Source organism: Punica granatum, chromosome 6 (genome assembly GCF_007655135.1).
Source record: "Punica granatum isolate Tunisia-2019 chromosome 6, ASM765513v2, whole genome shotgun sequence".
NCBI lineage: Eukaryota > Viridiplantae > Streptophyta > Magnoliopsida > Myrtales > Lythraceae > Punica > Punica granatum.
This window is the reverse complement of record NC_045132.1, coordinates 22,867,149-22,884,808: the sequence shown is the minus strand read 5'-3', so window position 1 is coordinate 22,884,808 and position 17,660 is coordinate 22,867,149. Positions and strand designations below refer to the sequence as shown.

The window sequence follows — 17,660 nt, the reverse complement described above, 5'->3', positions numbered from 1 at the left end:
AATTTAGTTTTGACCGAGAATATAAAACTCCATAATTCAGTGTCGGGAAATGACTATTTTGAGAGGACAAAATGTAATTAGACACATCAAAAAATGCAAGGGGGAGGCACTGTGGGAGGCAATTATGGAGAATTATTCCTAACCACGCACGCCTTCTCCCCCTTGTTGAGATAATCATTAAAATCTTCAAGTGGAATGAACTGTAATTGTAATTCTTTCCTTTCTTGCTTTTCATCTTTTTGGGTGAAAAGTGACTGACCGAACAATCGACCAGGGACTGTTCAGTTTGGAACAGGACTTACGTTCGATGTTGTAGCGCATGAACCCAAGACAGCGCTACTTCATCTGTACGATCATCCTATATCTATATCTGGGGCTTTTCTATGGTCCTGCGATGGGGGGACGGTCCCCCTTCCGGGACTCTGCATTTTCCCATCTCGTAATGTGTATATATGTGCTCACGTCATGTATTACAGGGTAGTCATCGAATCTGTCTTCTTCATGTTCAGTGAAAGTCCTTTTATCTTTTGGGCCTACATCTATGGAATGGGGCAATTCGTTTCTGCTTCTTTCATAGCTAGGAGACTGTTCAATCTGGAATTCTTATATGTACGATGAATAGCATTTACGAGCTTGAGTAAAATCTTACAAATTATATATTTGGCCAAGTCGGGCTAATTGTGTTAATCCTTAGTTGATAAAAAATTAAACATAACCTTGTCTTGTGTGTTTATATACGAGGCTGTTGATGTTTCTACGTACCAAAAAATTGGGAAGATGCGTAAAAATGATGATTGTCAAGACTAGAAATTCGGAGCCAATCTTCTGTTTGGGGTCATTTCTCAGGCTTAAATTGTAAATGTTAGATTGATTGATGAACTTATTACCATTTGAAAAGGAGTCGAAAGGTCTCGTTCGATGAATTGTGCCTATTGCCGGAGCTACTAGGAATATTAATCGTTTGTGGGGATCTGATCTTTTGGGAACAAAAGCTACTTTGATAATGTTTCCATCTCTTTGATAAAGTGGTTCTTCACGAGCTGCTGGTCAAGTCCATCTCATTTAAGTTGATAGCATGGTGTCTAGATGAACCTATTCAAACCTTTCGTTTTCCAGAACCCCGAATGCAGATCTGATTCATCGACAAACATAAATCTCAGGCTTTTTCTTTCGCACAAACTGCTATGACGTGATACATGTACCACCCCATTCACATTGATTCTGCTATTATGTGAAACATGTACCACCCCATTTACATTGATCCCATGAACATTCCTTGGACATAATATACTAGGAATACTGCATAGAATTGAAAATAACTGATTGATATGTACTCACCGAGTTCACGAAATTACGATCCCAACATCATCCTGAACATCTTTGATATGGATCATACTGCAACCATATTCTTCTAACCATGGCGGCCGAAACAAAAATGAATGATCGCCTATTAAAACAAGGAAATACTACATGCCGTTTTTCTGGCAGTTGCCAATACAATAACAGACACACATAAACACCATATCACATATTGACATCGACTACCTCGCAGATGCAGCTGTCAGGTACCGGTGCCAATTCCAGATCACTTAGTACATAAACTTAGTGGAAGGAACATCATGACCTTTGGCGAAAACGAGTGCGATATTAGCGGGCTCACTTGGGATTCTTATAGTTAATTAGAGGGGTAGTCTATGCTCTTGGTACGCTGCAGAGACGGTCCTGGTGGTGCACGGTGGAGGCGGCAGCGGAAGGAGCCAACATGGGTGGTGGGAGAGCACAGACACGTGCTCTTCGTGGCGCTCGGTTGCCTAGTCAAGGACGCCCCTGAAGCCCCCACAACTGTCAGACCAGGTGGTGACTCCGCGGAACCGCATGATCCTACAAATTCGGCCGAATTAGTCTCCACCTTCAAATCCTTATTCCTACTCACCCATTGATGATGACTCTCCATATATAAAGCTATCTCTAATTCTTTATGGAATTGGAAGTATCAAGTTTGCCTAAGAAGGAGAGAATTTCTATACAACAATTTGCTCTCCATAAGATGAGTTTCAGATATATAGAGAGAGAGAAAGAGCAGAGGAAAGGGTAAGAAAAATTAAATGATAATGGGGGAGATATGGCTATGGATAAGGCCTAAGGGTGCAAAAGAAAGGTTAGGGGCATGCCCATTACCCCGTGATCATTTCATTTATGGATTGAAGGGGTCCCGTAGCTAGGAAAGTGTATAAATTCATGGAAAAGTTGCATTACATACTGCCCGTGATTCAATCCGATTGGCACTTTTGTTGGTTAAGCCTGAGCCTCAGGAAAAGTTATTACCTCAACGGAAATATTGTGATCTTTTGTGTATATCGAAAGAGTGCATGACTAATCTTGTAAGGGCGTCTCGAGCTAAATCTGTCTCATTCATTGTAAACCAAGATTCGTCTTTGGAAGCTCTCTCAAGCTTGGAGTGTTGGCCGCACCACCATCGCCAGACCGTCTTTTCCCTTTTGAGTCTCACGGCTATGATGGCAAAGTACTTCCACTAAGGATCGATCCAACTAATAAATCCATATCACTTTTACGTAATGCTTCAACCACTCAAACGCAACCCATCATAAACCCGCAAGGACTTCCCCATTCTACCCCTGACGTCCTTCTCCTTCTCCTTCTCCTTCTCCTTCTCCTTATTCCTGGCTTTAGAAATCATCATGAGACATCCTCCATGCCAATTAATTGCTTGGATAAACGTTCAAAGAGAGAAAAAAATTGGAATAGTGATTGGATTGATGATAAAATAGAATCCTTGATCGTGAACAGGGATTTGATTGTTGATAAAATGAAAGAGAATTCTTAATTCGGTTCACTTTTATATAGAGACATATATAAAACCGATATTTATTATCGATTTTATTTCAATAAGATTGCTTTTCATCGACAATCGAACAATTTAAAGCACCGAATGAATACATAATAACACTTGTCAAACGATTACAACTCAAAATAAATGGAATGAAAATGTGAAACCAAATTGCTGTCGATAGCTCTCGCGTCGAACCTAACCATTCGCATCAGTGAGGTATCGAGCGATATCTATATGTACGTATATGCACACATATATTTCTTAGAAGAAAATATATTGTTTAATATGTAGATCTGGAAAGAAAAATCTTTACAATGGGGTCCATGGCTGGCTGGTTATGATGGGAGACATTCTCGTTGGTGTCAATCTTCGAGAGAGTAGAGAACTTATCTCGTCTCCTTTGATAACTCTTTTGGTGGGTCACTTTTCATCATTCACTAGCTCAAACACACCGACAGATAAAGCTAGTGATATCTATATATCTTTGTTCTTCGATGCCATTTTTAATTCGATTCATCAACAGCATATATGAAGAGGAGAGAGATGTATACGTCGATCATCTGGAAGCTGAAGCGTTTGATGGAAACTCAATGAAATGCGATCTGTGATAGTGATACCTGCTGATCTAGAAAAAAGATCGATATATACATGGACTGGTGCCCATGCATGACACAAAATAAATATAAGTCTTTTTTGATGAAGTAGGGTTAAGTCGACCTCCGAGCTGTGCTATTATTACATATGTATCATGGATTTTGATAAATTATTACAGACTTCTGAAATGATGGATATGGCTTTTTCATGTCTATATATGAATAAGTACATCAGGTAGAGTAATCTGCAATATACTTTCAAAAGAAAGTACATATCATTCATTATTTCTGTTCTAGGCTCTTTTTTTTTTTTTTTCGAAATTATGTGTGTAGATATGCTTATGGTTGTATATAATGAATAAGATCCGATATTTTGCATAGATGCTGATTCACTTCCAAAGTTGAGCCACAGGAATTATTGCTATTAGCTATTGATGACGATGATGATATATTAATGACAGGAAAAGCCTGTTTGCTCATGGACCCATTTCATCATTTCGTTATCAACGACATAAATTCCTAATCCCAGACAACTCAAGATCTACATACTTTACCCACAAAAAATCTTTGCCAGATCATCGAATTTTTTTTTGAGGATTAGTCGATTAGAATTAATTAAGGTTTGGACCACAGGAACGGATAATATCTGAATGTACAGGGGGAAGGGGAGATCGTAATGAAGCGATACGCTTTCAATTAGTTTGGCTAATTAATTCATGATATCTCCATCGCATGCAAAAGATGGAATTTAATATAGGACTTGAGGCCTAGTGTTTGCCCCCACGTGTTTTGTAATATAGGAACGGATTCACAACTTATGATAATCGGATGCAATCTTATGCATGCAACAAGTACTAGATGATACCATGAACAGAACTAACCACAGATAAGAATTTCATATTAGGCTATGAAACCGATCCATCCGTCGAAATTAAATTGGGTGACATGAGTCACATGACAGTCTCCTGTGGCTAAATTCGCTCTTGCTTTTTCGGCAGGCCCATTCTCAATGCAGTAATTAAAAACAAACATATGTATATACTGGGGCAGGCCCATACTCAATTTAGTAAAGTATACAACCATTACGCCTACATTGCTTCTGATTTCTGGGCTCCATTGAGCGGACCAATGCGAAGGGTATTGGGCCAGAGATATCAGCGATCTATTCTCTGGGCCACCGACGTCGATATCTGCCAGTAGCACCTCTTACGGCCAAGGCCAAGTCGACGCCTGAGATAAGACACCTCTGGGATTCTGTGAAGAAATAATGACTGCAGAGGGCCTATACCCAGTTCCCTTTTAATGATAACAAAAAGAGAGGAAAACCAAAGACGAGTCGATGGAGTCCTAATTAAATTGCGAAAAAAACATCTCTTCTGGGGTCGAGTCGAGTAACGAATTGGGTCCTACTGAAAAATCAGACCTGCGTTTGCAAGCCAGTTGAAGCAGTGATTTCGATCCCGTGCTGTGAGCTATATATAGGAGGCAACACATATATACCGGTCCTGACCCAAGTGGTCGACTGGCTGCTTCAGCCAAGGCGTGCTTGATAGGAATTGCTAGTTGCTTCGGGCATTTAACTATACATGGAAACCAAGTGATCATCCTATTGGATAATGAGCTTACATTAGTTAAGATGACCCTCCTACGTACTTATATATAATCTATTATATGTAATGTTAACGCAATGTAGAACAGCATTGATTTCGCTTTCACTCACCAAAAATGTCATATCCTTTTTGTTCTATATGCATAAATCCTACTCGAATCGTAAAATCACCTTATAATTTCATCGGTACCCTTCTCTGATACCTTATGTTCATCAAACCCTATAGGATCTCTCAGTCTCCAAATCTGCATGCGATATAATTGAAAGAAAGGGATTAGCATTGAGTTCTGCCAGTGCCTTCTTGAACAATTTGCGCATATCTGTTCGGCAGCTGTCCCCTCCAAACAAGCACTTAATATTCATTAGAAGTACTAGAATGGTCCATTATCTCACTACTATACCCTCCTTTCTCGATCTCTCCCTAAAAATCATTAATAATCCCTATATGTGTTAGGACAGCTTAGTCTCTCAATTAACCGGTTCCTTTTGTGAATGAAAAGCTACACCGTGCTTACCGATCGATCACGCAAGCTCGCTCATCGTGCCACTGGTACAAAGTAACGGGAAAACCTACACGGGCATCCATACTGACAGTACTAATTCATATACAAGATTGCATGATGAATCGGGATGCCACCAGTGCATGGCTTTGCCGGAATCAATCCCCAGCAGCACAAGGACGTACCTCGTCGAAGACCTAGCTGCAAGTCCACATATGCTTCTCGATGGTTTTGACTAAATGAACACGCATAAGCCCAAAATTAATGAATGGGTCCATATTGTATTAGGGATAGGTATCTAGAACGGATCCTAATATCATCAAGGGGCATATATGTTTAACCTTTACTAAAATTTTATTTCTTTACCAAAAGTAGTATGTAAAGTAAGAGCTCTTGTATTTGTTTATGCATAACTAGGGTCAGTTTACAGTACATTGGGCTGAAAATTGCTTGTACAGTACATTCAAGTAAACTAAACTCGTGGCGCATGCGTTGCGCCGGCGCTTGTGATTTTTTTTGTTAATTTGTCGTGAATAAATAAATAAATAAAATTTTTATGTTTCTATGATTTATTATATTTATGGCTTATATGTAGTATTATATTTTAGTAGATGTAACCTTGATTGAGAGTATAGATTTATTATTGTTGTATCTTACTCTTTTTAATAGGAATTTTTAAATTTATTTGTAATATATATGTATAGATGGTTTTATTTATTTTTTCATAAAAATTTATTCGGAAACAATATACGGTATAATGCTAAATCCAATATAACTTCCCCTATGAACAGTTATATTAAATAATACAAATTCCACATATTGATTTTATAAAAATTAGATAATTTGTACATTTTTTAGTAATAGGAGTTACATATTTGCAATTTTTATCTTAAAAGTTCCATGTTCATATAACATATTGAACATATGATATATACATCACTTTGCATGGGCCTAGAAAGGGAAGCCATGATCGGTTCCCCTTCTTGGCAACCATCTAGCCCCTTGGCGTTATTTTTTTATAGTTTAATTAATTAATTTTATTTTAATTTCTCATTTTTTTTTACTTTTTAAGTAATTTTAATTTGCAATCACCGATAAATTACCATGTATGCAAAATTAACGGTGTCAAGTCTACATTAAAAATGCATTTTTTTTCAAAAATAAGATATGAACAAAAGCATAATAAAAATAAGAAAAGTTAGATAAAAAGTTTCGAATACAAGAAAATTAACACAATTAACCATGTTTCTACCACTGCAATGTTAATAAACTTATTATGCTCATCTCTCACATTCTTTAATTATTTTATTAATTACTTTCGATATGTTATTAAATTAAAGAAGATGAATGAAAAGATACTCAACCAAGAGTTGATAAATTGCTCAAAAGTCATGTGTGGAAGACTCACATCACATGAACGGAGATTTCTCATCTCACAAGCTTGAGAAACCTTTTTAAATACCTATAATAGATTACTTATATTTTCTCAAGCAAATCAATTGATCTTAAGCAATTTACTTTTTTTTTCACATATTTTACATGAATTTATAAGTAATTTATTTGAAATTTCATCATAAATTACTTGTATATATATTATATATCATATATGCATTTTAACTAAATGTGTTAATGTACAGTATTCAGGATAAATTGATGATGTTAGTAAGAGGCCTTGGTTGATTTAATAAGATGAGATTTGTTCTGGCAAAAAAAAAATCACCAAATTTCATACTAACTCATCCCAGGTACATATGAAATGGATGGAATTGCTTGATAAAAAAAACTAAAAAGATGATGTGTGCATATATGAAAGCTCCCTATACTACATTGAAAATTCTATGACTCATTTATAATATGTATGTGCATCCATGCTACATACAAGTGTTTAACTGAAAATTTTCAAGTAATTTACTTATAACTCAAATAAAATAAATAAATAAGAAAATAAATTATTTGAGTTCAACTAATTTACTTGCATGCCATACATGTGTCTTCAATCTTACGTATTGTAGACCAACCGATGGACGTGTTTGGTCAATCTCATCCATGCGTATCTTTTATTGATCTATTGATGATATGTCTACATTGGAGCTTTACAATTTCGGGCTGTCTCGTCTCCAAATAGTTATTCAAGTTTTCGATTGTCATTTGCCATGAAATATAGAAAGCTGCCGGCCAACTGCATCCAAGTTTTATTTCCATAACGTCAGTGATTTCTTTGGAAGACAAGTCAATTTTATGTAATACGTACAAGAATCACAATCTTCCAATTACATATGATCCTACCCATGATGGCATTTCTGAATAAAAAAGAAGAGATGCTCGATCAGTTCCTAAGCTATGGCATATGCGTAGACCATCCGCCAAACCCTTTTTACGCCATCGGGATTATTAAGAGTGATATTGGGACTAACTCCTCTTCAAGTATGAGTAAAAGTCCGAATCTATATACGTACCGGTCAGAAGAGACCTATTCCGTTATAGACCAGCTGGGACATCCAAAAGGAACCTTTGGGGATCACAGAAGGGCAAACAGCATTGAGCTCCTTTGCCCGGGCACAAGACTCAAACCTAATCTTAAGCTTGAAGGTGAGGGTTCAAGTCTCCGTGACATGGAGGGAGCTTGTCTATGATATAAATGGAGTGCAAAGGCCATCATTTTCAAAAGGGAAATAGTAAAGCTCCTTGAGCATCAATCGTTAAGTAATTAGGTCGTCGACCAGCATTAATACGTGCCATGCATTTCAAATAATAAAATAACAAAAGAATCAAATGGAATGGACAACAGAACACACGTACACGTACATAGACACATACTGATACACAAGATATGGCTTTCTAATTTCAATTCTCAAACCGGGCCACTGGATAATATTAGAATATGATGATATAATTAATATAAAGTAAACCCATATATATGTAACAAGATTTAGCAGCGAAATATTTATATATAGCAACCCCATTGAAGCAAACTTAAGGTCATCAATCATCTCTAGAAGCTGACGAACATACGTTTCTGTTTAAGCACATATAAATGTATATATACATGAGCTCGACCGAACACTCATGAGAGTATTCATGCCAATGATAAGATTAATTAGTGGGGTGTTGTTTGTGGAAAAGAATAAGATGGCACCAAGACTGCCTTTTCATGGATTTTGATGGGAATTTTTACAGATCAACTCCCTTAACCTAACAGATAGAGTGCGTATATTTACACATATATATACACCCACATACATGTAGACGTATATATACAATCACCCACAAAAACATTCAGCCTTTTGAGTGCGAATCTAATTAAGAACTATATTTTAAGTTCTTCCACATTGATCTTCCCACAACAATGTGATGATTAACAAGGTGGTTTATCCCCTCCCGCTCGAAACCCTAAAAATGACAAGAGGCCACATTACAGTCAATAATATCGAACTCCACTCCCATCATCATATATGTGTGTGGCCTTTACCTTAATCTTCCCAAAATGCGACATCTATCTGACAAGAATAATATATTATAATAGATAATCATATTCTCATATTTATATATATATATATATATATATATAAGATTAAGTTTAATTTCCCTAGCTTGTAAATGAGTCCTACCCGTGAAAGCTACAACACATAGAAGATCATCATCATCCTCACCCTTCAGGAATCAAATTACATTTCCATACCGATCATCAATTGTAAGGAATGAACTGATAGCGGGGAGGACCGTCGAGGAACTCAGTCGCTGGTGCCGCGACACTTTCGTGCTGCTGCTGGAACCCTAGCCCTGGGCAATGATAGTAATCAACCAAATCGCCAAACCCTCCACTAGAATTAATATCGATTTGGTGATGTTCTTTCTTATTATAATCCTCGCTAACTGACTCCATGGGAGGCGGGGAGGTGCTCTTCGGAGGCGGCAGCTTGGGGAAGAACCTCTGGATGACCTCCTCGAGCAGCCCTGAATCGGATGGCTCCTGCGGGAAGAACTCAGCCCCGTTCATCGGCTCAGCTGCCTTATGCTCTTCCCCGTGATCGCTCTTATAGTCCATCGGGATATGATCGGAGGGAAGGAATTCTTGGTGACCAATCAGAGGCGGCTGCTCTGGTGGCGGGTCCAGCAAACCCGCGGGGAGGGAATTTGATGAGGACGTGTTGTTAATGAGATCACGCAGGAGGAGCATGGCATTGTTGTTGGAGTTGGACCGGCGGGATGCGATCCCCTGCGGCGCCGGACAGGTGAAGTTCGTTGAGCGTGAGAAGGAGGAGCGTGCCGGGAAGTCCATGAGGGCCGGTGGCAGAGGAGTCGGGGTCGGCTGACGGTGGGGGTGATGACCCGGATGTGGTTTGTGGAGACTGAAATGGGCCGGCGCGGAAGGATGAGGGAACGACGAGAAGAGGTCGCCGTGGGAGAAGGCGGTGGTGGGGTAGACGAAGTTGGTGCGGGCCTTGATGCCCCTCATGGCCCGGGCGGCGCAGTCGTAGGCGCATGCAGCCTCCTCGGCCGTGTCGAAGGTGCCGAGCCACTTCCTCTCCTTCGACTGCGGGTCCCGTATCTCCGCCGCGTACCTTCCCCAGGGGCGGCGCCTGACCCCGCGGTACCTCATCGTGGTGGAGGCCGCGGTGGAGCCGCCGCCTATGGAGCTGTCCTTGTGGGCCCTCTTGGAGGAGTTCTTGGGCTTGTGGGACTCCGGGAAGGGCTCGGCCGGCTCGGTGGAGTGGGAGGGGTGGCCGTTTAGCCGCCTAAATGCTTCTTCCATGACCAAGCGTTTGGTTGATATATGAGAAGAGGGGTGAGGTTGTGTGTTAGGTAATTTGGGAGGGGAACTTGTGGGATTAGGGGCACTCAACTCAAGAGGTGTGTGAAATGTGTTGTAGTGAAGGGTCTATTTATAGTTGGACATTTGTACACCAATTAGCACGAGTGGATAAATTGGAATTATGAATCATCTATTAACGAATTTACGAAAAATTGTCGTTTTTTTTTCTTTTTTAAGAATCGTAGCATGCATCTATAAGTCAGATTAACATTTTATAATATGAATCACATCACAATCAAATTAATCTAACGATTTAGCAGAGGGTCAAGACGATTCCTTAAGATGTATTGGTAGGGAAGTATTGTGCTGATTGCACTTGCCAAACTCTACATGTGTTATCCTTCCCAATATATATCTGGTTGCGATGACACCCCGCCAAGGGTTGTGACCTAAACCCATCATCAATTAAGGCATAAGTCTTTTTGTGAATTTTTAACTACGAAATTGACTATATTCATCCAACGTCATTGACTTGTTTTTACATGACACACAACCTTCTATTCATAAACACATTGGAACTTCATACTCTATCTGCAAGGAAATGTCAAGTGGTGTACTGGATGATCAAGGAAATTCAGTAGATCTTATACGATTATGGACAAATTAGAGAAACCAGAAGAGTATACGGCCTTGAAATTGTTACTGAGTAATGTCTACAATGCTATTATAAGCTGTCGTGATCATAACAATATTTTCTGTCTATTCTTAATAGAAACTTCTGTATAACTCGATCCCTAGCTAACATGTTATTGTCTGCTAGACGAAGAAAAATTCAGAGAACCGGTCGGAAAGATGTATGACTATATACACAATTATCTCTTCACCGTGGCCTATTCCGTGTATGGTGGCATCACATTTTAGGCAACTAATTACACACACACACACACACACACATATATATATATATAGGGTTGCACACAGTAAAGCATATTCTGATCAGCAGAGAGACCATGGACCTATTTATACGTTAAAAAAAAAGAGTAAATAATAATAATAATAAAATGAAATTTCCTCTGCAGTGCAGACCATGAAAGGGCCGGGTGAAATTCTCTGTGCAAGAATTCAACTCTGTTGTTAGTCAGTTAATGAAGGTTTCATGATGATGTCCATGGCCTGCCAATTTATATTATTGGGTTAATTTTCCGTGCCAGCTAAGGCATTAAATTTTGCCAGTGAAATATTACGTCTTCTACAACTCACTCTACTGTTCTCGAAGAACAGCAAATTATGGTTATGGAAGGAGAGTGATATTGACAACTACGTATTGTTTGTCAGGTGAATCTCCCGACGATATTTTTGGTGTCTTTAAAGTTGTTCTTCCATGAGATATATGCCTTACTACATACATACCTATGATTGGAAGCGATTCGATATCACAAACATTTAGTAATAAAACCTCTTAACTCGAACTCACGATGATAAACATAATCCTGTCGAAAGTACTGGCATGAATTTGGTTCCTCTGCGCAATTGAAATTTGATCAGCCTTTGACATGCACAACAAAATTTTTACAGACACGAGATAAGTTTCTTTCTTTTTTCAACAGACTCATATAATAATTGTACATACTTTCAATCAAATCTTCAACTAACAAAGAGAATCCAGCAAAAAATACCAAGCATGACAAACTTTGGCCATCGTCCAAAAATCAATCATAGCTTATTACCATCTTCTTTTCTTTTCTTTTCTTTTCTTTTTTTCTTGTTTTGATTTATATTGCACCTGACCATCGAAGAATTGAAAGCTGAAAAATAACGACAATAATAATAATAATAATAAACAGGAATTCAATGGAACGACATATCTGAAAATGGGTCAGCATCAACAAGTCTCGATCGAGCATGCAGCGGTAACACTGAGAGAGAGAGAGAGAGAGAGAGAGAGAGAGAGAGAGAGAGACCGGATTTTCGGGCAAGTATATTAAAAAAAAAAAAAGCTATTTCTTCAATATATAAATTATGTACTATTGTTTAGATTGTGTACTCGAATATTTGGAAATTCAATAAGTTCCGATCAATTCAGTTTAGTTCGATCAGTCCATTAAGATGTAAAATTATCATACCGAAAATTAATTCTTTGCTATTTTTTAAATATTATTAATTTATTTAACTTTTTTTTTTGGGAAAATGAAGATCAGCCCAGGAGAGGAGGAGGGATACATACTCTCTGGTCCTTTCTGGTTTTGATTATCGTTTTCAGAATGATTACACCGGCGGCTGCCCAGAGTCAGAACTTGTTCCTTCTTCCCCCCCATCTCTTCGGTTTCCCACTGTTCCCCTTTGCCTTTCTCTGATTTTCTCCCCTCCAAAGTTATTAAATTAATATATACACCATTTTTAATTAAATAAAATAATTAAATATTTATTGCTATGCCAATGTTCCGGCAAATTACAATTCTTTTTAACCAAGTATAAATCGTTTAATTGCCCTTACATAGATTAAAAATGGTAATAAATTAGTTCAACTTTTGACTTGATGAACTCAACTAATTTCTAATATATGATTTTTACTGAATGATCTTGCATTTTTTTCACGAGTCCATTAAATTGAAGTTCCCATCACTAATTGACTTGTCATGAAAAGTAAAATCACAAAATTCTAAGAGTTAAAAATCAAGTCTTTGACAATAATATATCAAAAAGAATGACGTAATGGTCACAAAATGATAGAATACAATAGAGAAAAAAATCTCTTAAACCTTTAATCTTCAATGCATAATAATCCAAAACGTAGTCTTCCAACATTAAGTATAACAATAAGGTACTTTAGCATTTATCAAAAAAAAGAAGGTACTTTAGCAAATAAATATCTTAGTTGTCAAAAATAAGAATACTAGGAAATTAATGGAAATTACTAAAATAGAAAATAGCTCGATTCTAGCGATGGACCTTCCTCTTGGGCTTCTGTCAATCAACCCTGTCCATGAATTTGTTAGCCAAACGATCCACGTCAGAGAAGAATGACAGAAGTGCAGGAGTAGCCAATTACAAAGGAAATAATCAGGGTTACATATTTTATAATCGGTTTGAAATAAAAATTTATGACAATATCCCAATCATCCACCCCAAATGAATTTACTAATATATTGTTGTTTCAATCAAACCGATGATGGCAATATACATATATATAAATCATTTGAATTGTGTAATCTTAAAAACTGAGATTCGCATCATGTTAAAATAATTAACAATCTCGCCTCTCGGTACACACACTCGTAGTCTCGTACAATCGATTCCGACTTGCATGCTTTTCAATATCTGAACTTTTTTTTTCCATCATATACAATTTATTATATAGGTGACGGTTAGGTTTTTGATGAAGAGCAGGGTGATTAGGGTTAGGGCAAGAAAAAAGGGCAAAAAGTGTCACATGGAGTTGTCTGAAAAACTAGGGTTGGTGTTAGGGTTCTTAGGGTTAATGTATATGTATGGCCCGTGTGGGAGCATAAAAGGCATAACTGTGTTTGTGAGTTGTACTCTCTCTGCAAATCTGCCCCCTAATTACATACATATATATATATATGTATATATATATACACATTATTTCTCATATGTACAACATTTATATATATATATATATATATATCGGAAAATAAATATGAAATGATCCGAAAGTATCATCATTAAACAAAACTAAAACTATTCTTTTATCAAGCATAGAGATCGCTAGCCTCTTATCTTTTAAATTTTTAAATTTTTCCTTTTTAAAATTTTTTTCTGATATACTTATTGATTCTGAGTCAATGTAATCTCAACTAATTTAATTTCAATCCAGATCAGCTCTACTAAATAATAAGACTCTCCAGATGATAAACCCTTCCTAGAAGGAAGATGTGAGAGGGGTGGATTTTCCCAACAGCGGGACCCATCCTCTCCTTTTTATTTTTTTTTAATTCAATCTTTAATTTTTCCAGTTTGCTTACTATTTGAATGTTAATGGATATGACTAATTCAATTTCAATATGGATGGGCCCACTAAATAATAAAACTCTATTAATTATAGATTTTGTGTATTCATAAGATTCAAACTCAATATCTCGCTTATTTTTTATTTTTTTCGGTGCGACTATTTAGCATTCGAGAGTTTAATGCAGTGTTATCAGAACCGGATCGGATGATGAACCGGAATGGGTATGGGTTCATGGGTTTATGGGTCCAACCAGGGGTTCGATGGGTCGAATCGCATGTTTAATTAAAATAAAATAAGTATTCATATTATTTAAAAAAATTATAATAATTATGATAGAAGTATGATGATTTCAAATAAATATAAGAATAATGTAAGAAAATGTATATATTTAATATTTCTTACTCTAAAATAAATGTTGGATTTTAATAAGTACATTAAAATGAAGTTAAAAGAACAAGAAATTAGTGATGGCTTGGTTACTAGCACGCTAGTATGGGAAGTAAGAGGTCGTGGGTTCAAATCCTCACACAACCTAATAATTTTTATATTAAAAAAAAAGTGGAAACTCATAAAACCGGCCGATTCAATGGAGTTTTTCTCAAAAACCGGCCAGTTCAATAGGTCTAACGGTTTGTTTCTGCAACTTGGGTTTTCCAACAGAACGGACCGGACATGGTGCCGGTTCCCGATCCGGCCGGTCCGGTCCGATTCTGATAACAATGGTTTAATGAGTCCCCGCTAATTGAATTTTGACCCTGGTTAGTTCCACTACAGAATAAAACTCTCAAAATCATGAATTTTCTATATTCAAAAGATTCGAATTTGACACCCTGGTTAAGGGGAATACGGAGCGAACCACCTTAATCAATATATTGTAATTCTTCATTTTTTATAACATTTATGAGGTTAAGGGTGGAAGATATGTGTTTTTTTTTTATTCTTCTTAAATAATGTCTCACATTCGTGTCTTGTGATTGATGAAAATCCATGATGGGAGACATATAACCCCCTAATGAGTCGAGCTATATTAGTTATGACTATATTAGACTTATGGATACCAGAATACAGATAAAAAAGTTTTATCTCAATTTTTAAATTTTATCAAAAAAATTTCTTATAAATTCTATTTCGAACTTTCATTTTCTTAATTCACATCCTTCAAAAATTTCCCTCTTATTTTAAATTATATATCATTTTTCTAATTCTACTTGGCAAGGAAAATTTCGAGCAGAGAGTTTTATAAAACAGGAAAACGAGAGAAAAAAAATAGTAATGTGGAAATTTAGACAGAATCAGGATTTATAGTAATGTGAGAATTCAGACAAAAAAATAGTAATGTTTTATAAGGATCTTCTAGTTCTAAATTAGAAGGTCATTACATTGAATCGGGATTTATCACGCAGGCTTATAAATATTGCTAATTTTAACCCACATGATACTTCATCATGCAACATGGCGCGGGTTATAATTGCCTAGTATGTCTTGCAAGTCTCGTTGTCCTAACTACTCTTTGGGTCTTAACCAGCAATATAGAGTACATAACTCCACGAAACTTTGTCCTCTTATATGTGCTTTTGACGAATTATCCTACGATGCTACCCTTGGACCAAAGTGACATTTGGTAGAAGTCATGCATCCGCGGTATTTTGGCAAATGCTAGGATTTCCGAGTGTTACAATAATGAGATCGGTGTCGATAATTGAAATATCTATGGTAATGCAATATTATAATTGTTTGTATATCTACCATAGATAATTAAAGTAGACTTGCTCGGTTATTATGAATTTTTGACGAGAAAACTCTTTATTAGTGTAAGGAGAATTATCTGCCATATCAATTATTTTGTAATCTTAAAGTTTTTAGTTCACCAACCTTTCGACTCCTTGTACTAATTTATTATTTTAATTTGTCATTAATTTCACAAATTTATCACACAATATAAATTAGAAATATTACAAATATTTGTGAAAATTAGCTAGTTTGCAAGGTAAAAAAAAAACTCGTGCTTTATATTCAATAAGAATGACTTTTTCTTTTGGTTTGTGGGTTAAAAGGGATTCTCACAAATGGTATTTCATCACTGCTCATTGGCCACATTGTTGGGGCCTCTATTCCGATTTTGCTTAGTATAATTTTTGTTTTTCGTTGCATTTTTTCCTTCCTCTTGAGCTTCGGCTCCGATCTACACACTGGAAAAAAAAAAAACCACTAATGGTATGATGAATGATATATCTATTTTCCAATTTTGTCTTTATACATCTGGAGAAAGAACTATGACCAAATTTGATAATCGCTACTAATTAAGATACTCCAGAAATCAAAAGTCAACTTACCTAAATATATATAAATCCCATTTATGCGATTATGGAGCTAAGATTTCTACCGAACACATTAATCTCTCAAGAATCACCGGCATAATTACATAGGCAAGCCTCCATAATAACTATCAATATGGTTAATTATCAAACTCTAGAATCATTCATAAAGTCATATGAGTTTAAGTGTCTATAAGAGTGGAATAAAGTATATTCGACATCAAACTCTAAATGTGATGGACGGTATACACACACGCACACACACATATATTAGCAAGTCAAACCCACGTGCTACGTGCCCAAGCAGCTCAACTAATAAAACAACAAAGTAGCACTGTTTTAAAAAAGAATGATATCTCTGGCCAAAAAAGAAATTAAAATGATATCTTGAATACCTTAGAAATTAGGGTTCTTTTTCTGCGTATTCGATAAACTGCATGATGGATATAGTAATCACCAATGATTATGGATGTGAAAGTGACATGAATAAGATGAGTCGGTTTGGATATCTCCTTTACTTATGAATTTGAAATTTATTTAATTGATTATTCCATTCCCAAAATTGCCTAGCTTGTAAACTCTACGAGTTTAAGAATTGATATAATCAAGGGCTCACCCGAATTTACTTGAATATATGAACCTAGCTAGTTGTTCGTCAGTACCCTGTGTATAATTTGTTTTTTCATATATGGCACATGGCACGTTGATAATGTCGTAATACATACGGAAATGGAAACAGTGATCTTAGATATATATATATATATATATATATATTTCAATCGGATCTTAGATATAAATTAGCTAGGCAAATCTCTTTAGTATATCAGTGAATATATAGTGTTAGTCACCACATCTTTTTATTGTACATATAAATATACATGTACAATTTCTTTTTTAATATATATTCTTAATTATATCACTAAACTAATACTAATTATGGGCGGTGCCTATGTAGCTAGTTGTGATTATTGCCAAAACAAATGGGAAGTTATTGAGGAGACGTGTATGGTTAGGATAACATAATTCCGGGATTTCTCCTAAAGGGGGAGCAACTTCATTAATGAAGAGT

General features: G+C 36.5%; 1 protein-coding gene across 1 annotated transcript; it reads right to left on the bottom strand.

Moving 5' to 3' along the window:
* Positions 1 to 9,238: 9,238 nt before the first annotated feature.
* LOC116212268 (ethylene-responsive transcription factor ESR1-like) lies at positions 9,239 to 10,306 on the bottom strand. The gene has a single exon (XM_031546831.1). The coding sequence runs from the start codon at positions 10,304 to 10,306 to the stop codon at positions 9,239 to 9,241; it is 1,068 nt and encodes a 355-aa protein (XP_031402691.1).
* Positions 10,307 to 17,660: the final 7,354 nt, after the last annotated feature.

Bases quoted from the DNA above. Each gene is read 5' to 3' on its own strand.
- LOC116212268 (XM_031546831.1), bottom strand. From the start codon at position 10,306: ATGGAAGAAGCATTTAGGCGGCTAAACGGCCACCCCTCCCACTCCACC.